Source organism: Schistocerca nitens, chromosome 4, assembly GCF_023898315.1.
Source record: "Schistocerca nitens isolate TAMUIC-IGC-003100 chromosome 4, iqSchNite1.1, whole genome shotgun sequence".
In the NCBI taxonomy this organism is placed as follows: Eukaryota; Metazoa; Arthropoda; class Insecta; order Orthoptera; family Acrididae; genus Schistocerca; species Schistocerca nitens.
Genome location: NC_064617.1, coordinates 585,850,369 through 585,864,208, shown reverse-complemented (window position 1 = coordinate 585,864,208; position 13,840 = coordinate 585,850,369). Strand labels below are relative to the sequence as shown.

General features: G+C 44.1%; 1 protein-coding gene across 1 annotated transcript in view; it reads left to right on the top strand.

Annotated features, from left to right (window-relative positions):
• Window positions 1-10,159, top strand: part of LOC126252453 (cholecystokinin receptor type A-like) — a 188,482-nt gene extending 178,323 nt beyond the window's left edge. Inside the window, exon 5 of the mRNA XM_049953347.1 lies at window positions 10,098-10,159. Coding sequence (XP_049809304.1) covers window positions 10,098-10,159 — 62 coding nt within the window. The remainder of the gene's footprint in view (window positions 1-10,097) is intronic.
• Window positions 10,160-13,840: the final 3,681 nt, after the last annotated feature.

The following is a 13,840-nucleotide window of genomic DNA, read 5'->3' as shown; positions in this document are numbered from 1 at the left end:
CCGCTATCACTTGACTCAATATCTGTCAGTTTGGTATTAGCGCAATGACTGAATGCAGCATCCACGTACGAGGTTCTGTGGTGAACCCATGTCGGAAAATCAAGTTCATTATTTTCGTCTTCTCTGTTTACTCCCCCTTTTCGGTACCAATGTGCTCACTGAACGACTTTTGTTCATTTCCTGACCTTCATAAGACTAAACTGTCTTAGATTTTTTTTATTTATCGAACCTTTTCTTGCATTGCTCTCCTTACACTCGCTATGGCTGCGCTCACCTTTTGAGTGATGACAAAATTTTGAGATCATTTTCGCTTTCTCCGCTGTCTCCATGGTCCAAAGCCGTACAAACAAGGTAGTACTGTTCAAAAAATGGTTCGAATGGCTCTGAGCACTATGGGACTCAACACCTGAGGTCATCAGTCCCCTAGAACTTAGGACTACTTTAACCTAACTAACCTAAGGACATCACACACATCCATGCCCGAGGCAGGATTCCACCCTGCGATCGTAGCGGTCGCGCAGTTCCAGATTGAAGCGCCTAGAACAGCTCGGCCACACCGGCTGGCTAGTAGTATTGTCTAGGACACGTGTGACTGTGCACAAATGAAGGACACCTTTCCAATCAGGCAGCTAAACAGACTTCTTTGAATATCCCTGCATATATAACATTCCATTTGGACAAATAATGCGAGCAGGTAGCAAATATGATCTGGTATCAGCTTTATGATCCACAAAAATCTGTAGCTTCTACTAATCTTTGAACATAAATCTTTTTTGTGTTTAGTAGGATTTTTATGACATCCATCGCTCATAAAATGTTCCAATATCTTGAAAAAATTTGGATAAATGTAACGAGCTGGTAATGGTTTCTCTTACAAAAGCAGCAACATCTCAATAATTATCGAATTTGGTGATGCCGGGGTAAAGGAAGATGTATATTGGGAAATTAAATCCCTGTAAATTTAGTGATTATAATGACATGTTTATATTACTGTAGTTTATTCACTATCGTTGGTGTGGAGGACAATGAACAGTATACCTGCAATACATCACTGTATATCTACTGCTGAACAACTTCAGTTAACCGCAGTTAACTCCTAAAAACAAAATATCTAAGTTGCAATCAATGCTAAATAGATTGACCATACTGCTTTCAACTAAAGTGTATTATTTCCCTGAACTTTTGGAGAAAATACGGAGGAATTTAATTAAGCCAGAGAAAACATGCGAAACTAAGTAGGCTTTTGTATGAATGCATGGTTTCCCGGCGATATGAATTAATATTTTTTTTCTGGGGCTTCCAGCCGCGTCAGGTGGTTAAAATCCCACGAGCTTCCGACCGAGCTCTCCTCAGTCATTGTCAAGTGGTAAGACTGACTGCTGTGTCACCTTTTTTTTTTCTTCATTGTTATTTCAATACCTTACACAAAAGGTGGGAAGGCAGCGCAATATTACGCCGCTCTTCGGCCGCAGAGAGTATAAATAGACACAAGGAAGACACAGAAAAACAAAACATAATGGTGGACAAAAAAGAGTAGACACTTGAGTAAAAAACAGGGAGCCGTTCACAGGTGTAGCAAAAGAAAAAAAAATAACGTTCACCACTTGTACACGAACACTGATGACTGAAATGATACACGTGAACGATGGAGCGTGGGCGGTGAAAACACTAAAGCACTAACACGACGGCACACACAAAGAACTGATGGCCATGATCTCCAGCACGCGAATGTTCACTTGATGTGTACGACTTTGGGCACCTGCCAAAAGGGGAAAAGGTGGGGGAGGAGGGAGAGGGGAGGGTGTAGATGCCAGTGGCAGAGGAGTTGGGAGGGGGAGGAAAGAAGGTACAGTTGGTAGGGGAAGCCCAGGGGGAGGAGGGGGGAAGGAAGGAGGAGGGAGAGAAGGGAGAGAGGGTGCCCTAAGGAAAAAACACAGGGTGTGGAAGGGGAGGATCAAAGTTGATAGGAGGGGTAGATGGAGGGTATGAGGGCATCATCAGGGAGGGGGAGTTGGTGGAAGCCACCTTGGGGGAGGGTGTGGAGAATGGAGAGATGGAGAGCAGGTGGGACGTGGGAATACATGCTGTGTCGCAGTGGCCGCATCGTTATATAGCTGCACTGTTCGCTGTGACGTCACTAGTGGCGAGGAAGAGAGCACTAGTGACGTCACAGCCAGCAGTGCAGCTATATAACGACGCGGCCATGGTGACACAGCAGTCCGTCTTACTACTTGACAATGGCTGAGGAGAGCTCGGTCGAAAGCTCGTGGTATTTTAACCACCTGACACGGCTAGCTAGGCTTTACTTTCAAAAAAAAAAAAGTTCAAATGTGTGTGAAATCTTATGGGAGTTTACTGCTAAGGTCATCAGTCCCTAAGCTTACAAACCTAAATTATCCTAAGGACAAACACACACACCCATGCCCAAGGGAGGACTCGAACCTCCGCCGGGACTAGCCGCACAGTCCATGACTGCAGCGCCTCAGACTGTTCCAAATAGAAAATGTGCCAGATCTGCGAACATATTGAAACGTTACACATCATCATGATGACTCAGAACGCAGAAACTGTCTGTTAGTGAAACGGTCATATTCATTTGGAATGTGTGCAGATCGCCAAATCATTAAAGCAGCCTTTTTTGTACCGATAAAATCGTCTGTTTCCCGTGGGGAGGAGAGGGAGGGTTGAAACCACCGCTGAGCAACGCCAGTAACCGAGCGAGGTGGCGCAGTGGTAAGCACACTGGACTTGCATTCGGGAGGACGACGGTTAAATCCCTCGTCCGGCCGTCCTGATTTAGGTTTTCCGTGATTTCCCTAAAACGCTCCAGGCAAATGCTGGGATGTTTCCTTTGAAGAGGCACGGCCGACTTTCTTCCCCGTCCTTCCCTAATCCGATGAGATCGATGGCCTCGCAGTTTGGTCTCTTCCCCTCAAACAACCCAACTCAACGCCAGTACGTGGTGGAAAGTCCCCTTGCTCGGATTCAGGCTTGAATCCGTTGTGGCATACAACAGATGAGATCGTCAAGCCCCTCAGTCCAGGTCCAAAGTGTCCCACTCTTCAATGGCGATTCTGCATAAGTCGTGCAGAACATGCGGCAGTTGTCGACGTCCATGAACAGCTCGTTTCAGTTTATCCCACACACGTTTAATTGGAGTCATGTCCGGTGAACAGGCAGGTCACTCCATTCTGATGATCCTAGAATGCTAAAACAATGCGTTCACAAGCGCATCACGATGAGCACTTGGCTTATCCATCAAGATGAGATTGCTACAAAATGTTTGCGATACTCTCCCACTATTTATTGCAGAATCTCCTCCCCGTCCCGTAGTGCAGTGAGAATGCACTCAATAACCACATGAGGTGCACAGTGGCACTACGTAATTCCACCACAGAACATCACTCCACCACCTTGTTGCACATGTGGGACGCAGTGTTGGAGGCATTCGATATCATCGGGTTGTCTCCAAACACCTTATCTGCGGTTATTGGGATAAAAACAGATCCGAGTTTCGTCTGTAAATAACATCCGACGCCAATCCTGTTCATTCTGCATCATTTCTTGCCCATCTATAACGAAGTCCATGGTGTCTTGTGTACGACGTGGTGTTCTTTATCGAGAATGGAGATTCTCACGATGCAATCGTCTCCTAACAGGTTGATGCCGTAAACGATGTCCTTTAGCCTGTTTGAACGCCGAATTTAGTTCTGGAGCAACCAGTCAACGGTTCACTTAACTCAAAAGTCGTAGGTATCGACCATTTTGTGCACCAGACGGAAATGGACGACATGTACTGTGTAAGTCCTCTACACTACCTGTCAATTGGAACCGACTTCACATCACTCTGACTCCAGTGTACACGTCGAGCAAATAACCTAGTTGACAAGCCTTCTATGCGTAACGTGATGATACGGACCCGCTCGCTGGTCACGACTGTCTTTCATGACATGACGGATGTTCACTTTAGAGTTTCACAGATCCCTCTAATGCTTCGCTACAGGTCCTTTACTTTCAACTGAAATGCTGAAACCGTGGCGTTCTACCCGTAAGTAGCTCTCACAGTAAGTGTGTGTTTGTGTGTGTTTACAAAGAACGTCAGCTGACCTTCCCATCGGTATAGAAACACTGACTGTAGCACCACACCTGAATGGCATATCGGAGTACCATAATGTAAAACGTTTGTTAATTTGCGTAAATTCGCATACACTGCTAAATTCTGCCATCCTTCATTAGAAATAAAAGAAATGTGCAATTGCAATACTGGTGCCGAGAAACAGCTTGATAATTAATCAACCGTTGCACTACCGTTACTTAGTCAGGTTTCAGTTTGAGTTGTGCACAATTGCATGAAGATTTGCTGCTGACACATCAGTGTGGAGTGCTAAATGGCGCAACGCCTTTTTCTGACGGCCTTCCAAGGTCGCTCCTGACTTGTCTAGTTCGGCTAATGCTGATTCGCCACCTGCGGGAGTCCGTGGAATGGGCCGGAGTCTGGAGAGCCGGTAACGTGGCTCACACGCAAAGCCGGACACAGCTCTTGCCACGTGCGTGAAACAGCCTGTACTCTGATGAGGGTTTCCAACGGTGTGGCAGTTCTGTGGTACCACAGCGTTACGATGAGTGTCATACTCGTCATAAGTTGGCGAAGTTTCGAGATAGGGAGGCAGCGGCATATTGCTAGAGATTTTCAGTTACCACACAGGAGTAAATAATAAGAAAAAGGTAGAGGCCGTCACATGTGGACAAATATCGAGAATGAAACTAATAACTTCCCTGCCAGAGGCTTGCTACGTTCGCAAACTGATAGCGAATGGGGCAAAAAAACAGGACCGACTCACAACATCAGAAATACAGTCAGGTGGATCTGACTGATGCATCCCAGTTTCCTTTCCCAACCACACAGGTAGCATGAAACTACATGCATTTCTTTACTTTTAATGGCCAAACGGATGTTAATTTATGAATAACCCTCGTAACAGTAAGGGAAAAAATATTTAAATAAAAATCTTCTTACTATCACACGTTTTAAAACGGACTAAAAAGTATACAATAATTTCTCCTAACCCCATACAAATAGTCCTGCAAATTAGTGCTTGTGAGTTCTTAATAACTGTGACAGTAAATGTAGAATTTAAAAAGAAAACCGAGGGGCGTATGCGATAGATAATTTATTAACAAATTGTAAAACTAAGTTAGTTTTAATGTATCGTAAACAATATGAAATGTTTGATTTGTCGCAATGACAGCTCCTCTCTACATTCCCTGCTATTATCCGTTACACGCGCCCTACTTTTTCGTTTTAAATTTTACATGTATTGTCATAGCTATTGAAAATTCGCTATCATAGAAAAAAAAATGGCTCTGAGCACTATGTGACTTAGAACTACTTAAACCTAACTAACCTAAGGACATCACACACATCCATGTCCGAGGCAGGATTCGAACCTGCGACAGAAGCGGTCGCGCGGTTCCAGACTGTAGCGATTAGAACCGCTCGGCCACTCTGGCCGGCGCTTTCAAACATTTTAACGAGTTTACAACTGGGACATGTGGTAAATTTCAGGTGCATTTGAGTTTGTCTTCACCTGAGTCAACCAACATATTTCTTCCTCCTTTTTATATCGCGTGAAAAGATGGAGAATGTCAAAATTAGAGGGAACCAAACTCAGAGGGAGGCTTACCAGCAATGTTTGTAGCTAGCTGGAACCTCAAGAGCTGCTCATCAGCAGTGTGCGCGAGGAGAGTCTATATTTATCCTGTATACATTGTGTCTGAAGCCTTCTGGGTTAAATTGAAACAGGTGATAGGGGGTCCACAATCTATTATACTGAGATAGGGAAGCAATGGTTGGAGTTGCATATTTGCACACCGCATTATAACAACATAGCTGATAGTAACTATTCAAAGCGACGACTGCCAGTCTCAATGCATGCGTGACAACGTTGCATGAAGTTCTGCTGTACTCTCTCAAAATCGCTGGTGTCTATTAACCAGGAGGCAGGCAACTTCGACCCTAGGAAGCAGGTCTTCATCCGTTTCTACAAGGGTTTCATATGCTAACGTCTTCACGTAACACCAGAGGAAAAAGTCGAGAGGGGTGAGATCCGTCAATAGTGCTGGCCATGGAACAGAACGCAATTAACGGCAACAAGCACTCTACGGAAATCTCAACATTAACAGCGAACCACCATAGTACTCGTAACACATCAACAGCTACGTGTACACAAATTTGAACTTTAAATGACATGACCAACGTCGTCGTTCTGGACCTGGATTCAAACCCAGCACCTATAGCCATTGCTTACTAAGCTAAGCTTTGTTTGTGCCTTATTGAGACCCGAACACTAGGCATAAAGAGACGTGAAGTATAGACGTTTGCACCAGTATCAGTTATCAATTCAGATCCTGAAAATAAATGACGAAAATGTTTGTACTGAACTGGGATCCTGTCGTAACAGTTACCTTCCTAGGAACTGTCCCCAACGACGTTTAATATAGTGCATTCACAAGGATCAAGGTATGCTCATGCTTAAAATTTAAATGCCGTCATGTAAAGCTTGTGACAGGGATGCGAACCCAGAACCTAATCGGATTGTTAACGAAGTACGTAATATCAGAAGTTAAATATCAAATGTTTTCACCAATAGCGAAATGTTGGAATCTTAAATGACGATAGAATTGTTTTTGTCTGACTGGGATTCGAACCCAGCAACTAGCGCCGTCGTTTTATAGCCAGGAACAGACGATAAATAGCTATTATTGGTCCACCAGTAGCGAGATGTGCGCATGTTTAGCTAGACATCAGGCGACAAAAAGTTCTGTGCTGAATGGAATTCAAACCCCGCACACGTGGTCATGAAGTCACTTTAACTATCAAATTCTTTTCGAATAATAGCTAGGAGTGGCATGTTTGTACTTTCAGTGATGTGATGGAAAATACTCTGCTGGCTAGAAGTTGAATCCACAACATATCGTCGTTGGTTATCACAACGAACACAACGCCAAACCCAAATCCGTTTTCGCCAGTAGGATGGAAAGGAATGTTTGAACATGAAAAGATGCAAGGAAACGTTTGATCTTGTAATGTTGTGATAAAAAGCTCATCATGTGGCTGTGCGTTGAAACGAACACGTTACAGCTGACAACGCACCAAGAGACGTTGAAAATGCAACTATTTTCACTAGTAGTTTGGAGTGCACATGCTAGGGCTTGAAATGAAATAAAGAATATTTTGTGCTGATCAGAATTAGAAACGAGATAGGTGCCTTTCGAGGAGGCCTAGAAGAGTTTTCAATCTTGGTGAACACAGTGAAATCGAATTCGAATCCCAGTCCAGCACCACAATTTTCAACGTCTCAGTTTCAAATGAAGTAAGAGCCTTGTGAACTTACATGGCCATTGGTTCATTAAATGAAATAAGTTTTCTAGTTCACGACGGCTTGCTGGTGACAGAGTCTCTGCCTTCCGGGGTTTCTCCATCTGTCACAGCTCAAACGAGTGCCGCTCTGCCCCAGTCGGCAGCGAAGGGTTGTTGTCTTCACTGCGGATATTGAACTACGGAGCTTACCGGCGTTCTGCACTTGGCGTTACTAGGGGTGAAGGAGAGTACTTGTGTGTGTTAAAAATCTACGCCTGACGTGAGATGTGAACCTACACGTTTTACACATCAGTACAAGATTAACCCACCAGACCACGGAACCCCCTGACAAGCACATGATTGTGAATTGAAGAGTATTCATTTAGATGTAGATGCAGATGTCAAGGGACGGGTAACAGGAAGGAGGGCGGGATGTGGGAATGGATAGAAGTGCAGAAGTGCAAAATATAATCGTGAAATGCTTGCAAAGTATTGCTTACTTATATGTGTGCCACAGTTCGTTTTATCTTAGGACCGAGAGGTACGGAAGGACTGTTTTCAGAACGAAGAATGGGTTATAGGGAAGTATAGGGAAGAGGAGATCAAAGAATACGGTTTCATAGGTGTTGAGAGGAACGATAGAGAGTAAAGACAGCAGCAATTAAAAGAGAAAATGTAGCGTCAATGGAAGCCGCTAGATTTGTTTATAAAGTTTTGAGGAATGGAATAGAAGGGCACTTACGACGATAGTGTTAGAGAGAGAGTGTGAGAGAGAATAGAGGAGATATTAACAACGAGTAAACATAATATGAAATCGTTTGCGTAGTGTGTGGAGGACGGAGGGCGTATTCATGGATGGAGGGGAAGAGAGAAATGTATTTGAAATAACAAAAACTACTGTGACAGAGTCCATCTACGCTGATTAGTTTGTAGGTATCTAGACAGGGTATAAATGAAATCAAAATAGAATATTTAACAAACTGTATATTCAAAAGAAACTCACTTGAATTAAAAAGGCAACTCAAAGAAAAACTAACACATATCGTATCTTTTCTGTTCCCACGCGATTTTCCACTAGTTCCCAATGAGGAAAAATGACGAAAAAGAAGACATAACAAAACATTTTAAGGACTCTAATATTTTATCCAGAATCCTTAATTATTTTGTATTTCTATCATGTGTCTTGGCATAGAATGTATAAGCCGTCGGAGGTAACAGCCTGAAGAAGCAACTTCCTCCCAGGTTTCCAGCCGGGATGGTTCCTTTGAAAGGGCACGGCCGATTTCCTTCCCCATCCTTCCCTCACCCGAGCTTGTGCTCCGTCTCTAATGACCTCGTTGTCGACGGGACGTTAAACACTAATCTCCTCCTCCTCCTCCCAGGTTTCCAGAACGCAGTTCCAAAGAGCGTCCGCAGTAGTTGGTTGGTTCAAATGGTTCAAATGGCTCTGAGCACTATGGGACTCAACTGCTGTGGTCATCAGTCCCCTAGAACTTAGAACTACTTAAACCTAACTAACCTAAGGACATCACACACACCCATGCCCGAGGCAGGACTCGAGCCTGCGACCGTAGCAGCAACGCGGCTCCGGACTGGAGCGCCTAGAACCGCACGGCCACCACGGCCGGCCAAGCGGGTTAGGTGGACGACCTAATTGAAGGACATTGTATACTGCCCTTGTCTTGAGTAAAAGTTGTCTTGGTATGGTGAGGCGTAGATAACTGAGTTCAAGAAAGAAGTATCGTATATAATGGAAGCCAACTGAGCTACCCACGCACGTCTCACACCCCGTCCTCACAGCTTTACTTCCGGCAGTACCTCGTCTCCTATCCTCGAAACTTTACAGAAGCTCTCCTGCGAATCTTACTGTCTCGGTCCGGCACAGTTTTAATCTGCCAGGAAGTTTCGTATCAGCGCACTCTCCGCTGCAGAGTGAAAATCTCATTCAAGAATTATACACTAATCATTTGAATCACAAGACATACACAATGAAATAAAAACACTAGAATATATATCACTTAAAATGACTTCGATTCACGTATATTACAACGATTATAATACGAAACAGCCAAACCCAAACACCAATAGATAAACCAAAAAATAACATTCATACGATAAATTCGACCAAAAAAGAAAAACACATACACACGTGCCACTTACATGGCGAATATCTCAAACAGACTAAATGCTACGTTAGAAAACGCATCTATAAAACTAGGTTTCAAAACATCTAAGAACCTACTCATAAAACTCCATTCAGCAAAAGCCACAATTCCAGAATACTCATATCCTGGAATATACAAAAGTAACTGCGAAAAATATCACAACGGCCCTATTAGGTGATCTTGGACAATGTCCAACCATACGTTGACAGTGAATCGTCGCTGGTGGCCGCCGATGTGGTGGGGCGAGGATTTTCCTCACTCCAGACATGTGTGCGCCGTAGCAGTACGTGCATTGAGAATGGCAATCACCGCTTTGAATTGTTACTTTGAGCTGCGTTGTTGTTATGCGGTGTGCTCTGTGTATGGTCACAACAGAATAAATATGTATTTGCAACCATTGACTCCCTATCTTGGTATAATCTGTTGTAGACCCACTATGAAATGTCTCATTTGACCCGAAAGGTTTGAGATACCCTTTATACTGTAATGCTTTTGATCACCGTATCATTTTGCGCAAACATTGTACTAATTTTTGCATAACAGTGTCGTGAAGAGCGTCGGTGTTTTGCCAGCTGGTGAGACGATTATTGTGATTGCAGAAGTGCTGACGCTAGAGGCGGAGGATCGTGTTTAGCAGCGAGCGACAGGCGCACGTGGTGGAGGCGTCGCCTGGCGACGACTCGTTCCGCTACCGCATCACGTGGCGCCGCGGCGCGGCTTCCTGCAACCACAGCTGCTCCAGCTCGAGCGATCTCTACTCGTGAGCACCGACGCCTCTGAGGCGACCGCGGAGAGCGCCGTCGACGCCGACGCCGACGCCGACGCCGACGACAAGGACGACGATGGAGGCGGCGCCGATCCCGCCGCCGCGGGATGACAGTGGCGCCCAGAGGCGCCCGCGCCGTGCGTGCGGACCGACGCCGCCGCCGCCTGGTGGCCGACTACGGTGAAGCGCGTGCTGGTGCTGGGTGGCCGACTCCTGGACACTGGCAGGTACCTGCTGGAGACCGTCCTCCAGTCCCTGCTGCGCTGCGTCTCCGCCGTCGTCCAGCTATTTGTGCCGTACACCTCGAAATCCAGCTGTCCGGACGCTTGCTAGCTGCAGTCTGTCGGGCAGACCAGCGGCGACGCTAAAAGGTACTCCTGCGGAGCGACAGTCGTCGTTCCTCTAATACCTCAGTGCTTGTGTACAGTAATAAATGCACCAAATTCCAGTTGTGTGGCTTGAAACAGCTACAAATTATAAACAACCTCATATTTAGGTGATCATACGTAACGACATATATTCGTGTATTGCTGTACACATTCGTAATCCGTCTAAGATTCGGCTGACTGAAACTGATTGACGCGCATGGAGCAGTGAAATGAAAGGCTGAATTTTAGACAGTGTGCTCTCCGCAATGACTTCGCCGTATCGAAGTCAAAGTATGTCTTACCTTGCACTTACGAAAGTTTTTGATATAATTAAGTAAAGTATAACGACTGAATATGAAGCACATATATTATTGTGAACATTGCATGCGAGCAGAATTTCAGATTTGGAAAAGTGAAATTTACAAAGCGATGTTTCGAACGTACTTAACTTACTCGGAAGAAGAAAAAAAATATTTTCTCTTAAGATATCCGGAAAACACTATATCAGCTATATTTACAAATTTAAACTAAGAGAGAGAAGTGAAAGCTGTTGAAAACACTAATCGCAGCGTTTGCTTATTTTGCACAAATCACATATTATATTAAACCATCATGTACCAAAATTGTGAAATTAAATTTTTACCAGAACAATTTTCATGATAACGAATTTTACTACCAGTATGAGTGAAACCGTTTTACGGAATACGTTTACAATGTACATCTACATCTTCATACATACCACGCAAGTCACCGTGTGGTGCGTGGCGGAGGGTGCCCTGCACCACTACTAGTCATTTCCTTCCCTTATCCCTGAAATAGAGGGAAGAAGACTGCTATATGCCTCCGTACGAGCCCTAATCTCTCTAACCTTATCTTCATGGTCCTTGCGCGAAATGTACGTTGGCGGCTGTAGAATCGTTAGGCAGTAAGCCTCAGATGCCGGTTCACCAAATTTTCTCAATAGTGCTCCACGAAAAGTAATCGACTTTTCTCCAGTGATTCCCATTTGAGTTCCCGAAGCGTCTCCGTAATACCTGTATGTTGTTCGAACCCACCAATAACAAATCTACAGCCCGCCTCTGAATTGCTTCGATGTCTGCCTTTAATCCTACCTGGTGCTGATCCCAAACGCTCCAACAGTTCTCAACAATGGGTCGCACTAGTGTCCTATATGCGGTCTCCTTAACAGATGAACCACACTTTCCTAAAATTCTCCAAATAAACCGAAGTCGAGAATTCACCCTGCCACAGCCCTCACATGCTCATTCAATTTCATATTGTTTTGCAGTGATACGCCTGTATATTTAATCGACGTAACTGCATAAAGCAGCACGCTCCTAATAGAGTATTCAAAGATGATGGGTTTGTTTTTCCCACTCATCTGCACTAACTTCCATTTTCTACATTTAGAGCCACCTGCCATTCATCACACCAACTACAGGTTATCTCAGTCATCTTGTATCCTCCTACAGTCACTCACCTCCGACACCTTCCCGTAAATCCCAGCATCATCATAAATAGTTGAGGACTGCTGCTTACCCTGTCCGCCGGATCATTTATGTATATAGAAAATAACAGCGGTCGCATCACACTTGCCTAGGGCACTCCTGACGGTGTCCTTGTCTCTCATGAACATTCGCTGTCCACGACAACACACGGGGTTCTGTTACTTAAGAAGTCTTCGAGCCATTCCATACCTGGGAACCTATTCGGTATACTTGAATCTTCGTTAATAGTTGTCAGTGTTGCACGGTACATAGAACTCAGTGTACACAGAACGTAGAATCAGCCTTCATTTCTTTGTACTTTTTTTTGACGACCAGTTCCTTTCTACTCTGGACTTCTTGCCATTTCTGAATGATTGCCCTCTAATGTCTAGCAGGACGCCATATTTTTTCCAGAATGCATGCTTTCTCTTTGACGTTACTTTTGTAAATGTTAGCGAAATGATACCTTTTATATCTCCGAGAATATCTGGCTGTAAACTTTTCTGACGGTGTGTAAAACAAAATGGGCTGCCATGTACGACGACTGACTAAAATTAGCTGGAGTTGAATGTCCTCATAAAATTTAAACGCTGAAGTTATATGGAGGAAGGAAAATGACCCCTCAAAAATTTCCATCCAACACTATTACCAGTGTTAAGTCTGCCCATTAGCTGAATGGTCAGCGCGTCGGATTGCCATGCATGGGGTCTCGGGTTCGATTCCCGGCTGGTGTGGGAGGTTTTCTCCCCTCAGGGACTAGGTGTTGTGTTGTCTTCATCATCATTTCATCCCAATTGTCGACGCGCAGGTTGCCCAATGTGGCGTCGCACTCAATACGACCTGCACTTGGCAGCCGAACTTCCCGAATGGGAACTCCCGGCCGCTGACGCCATACGTTCCTTTCATTATTTAGCTATGTTAAGTTACCTCTGTAGATGTTTCTTGAACGAGATGATGTGTTGGGCTCAGCCCACTTTAATAAATTTAAGCGAAATTATTTGTGTAATCAGTTGATCTCAAGTAATTAGTTTCATGTAGTAAACAATCAATTTTCAAATTTTTCTGATCTTTCTCCAACACTATTCGTTTTAACCTCATTTTATTTACGAACAGAACATCTCAACGAATACTGACGAAGTCAAAGTTCCTGATTAAGAACAATAACGGTATGTTGCTTTCCTGGGTACCGCTTCTCTTTCATTGTTTTGCATTGAGGCACTATTCTAGTTGGATCACTCTCGGCTCGACTCTCTTTATAAACTTGTTTAACATGGTGTTCATTCTATAACGCCATTAAGAGTGCTAAAAATTACACACGTACAAACATTGCTATTATAAGACGGTTGACTCATTGGTTTTACTGATCTCAGTAGGAGAGAAAATCGCGTTTGTGCTCTGTGAATGGGACCCATAAAGGAATTGTATTCGATCCCTCCTAGGAATGTCGCCTCTGAATTGGTTTGTTCCATTATGAAGATTATGTATCTGTTTAGGCATGGACGTAACTACAATTCGAAATTGCTGCCAATCAGGCAGCAGTACAATATCAAATAAATATGGGGAAGTCTTGTTTTTAATCATCATAAATTTTAATCTACAAACGATGTATGTCGTTCATATTGAAGAGTCGTTTCCTAAATGTCGTGTATTTTCAATTAACTTGCCATTCTCTATTATATGTGCACACTCTCCTG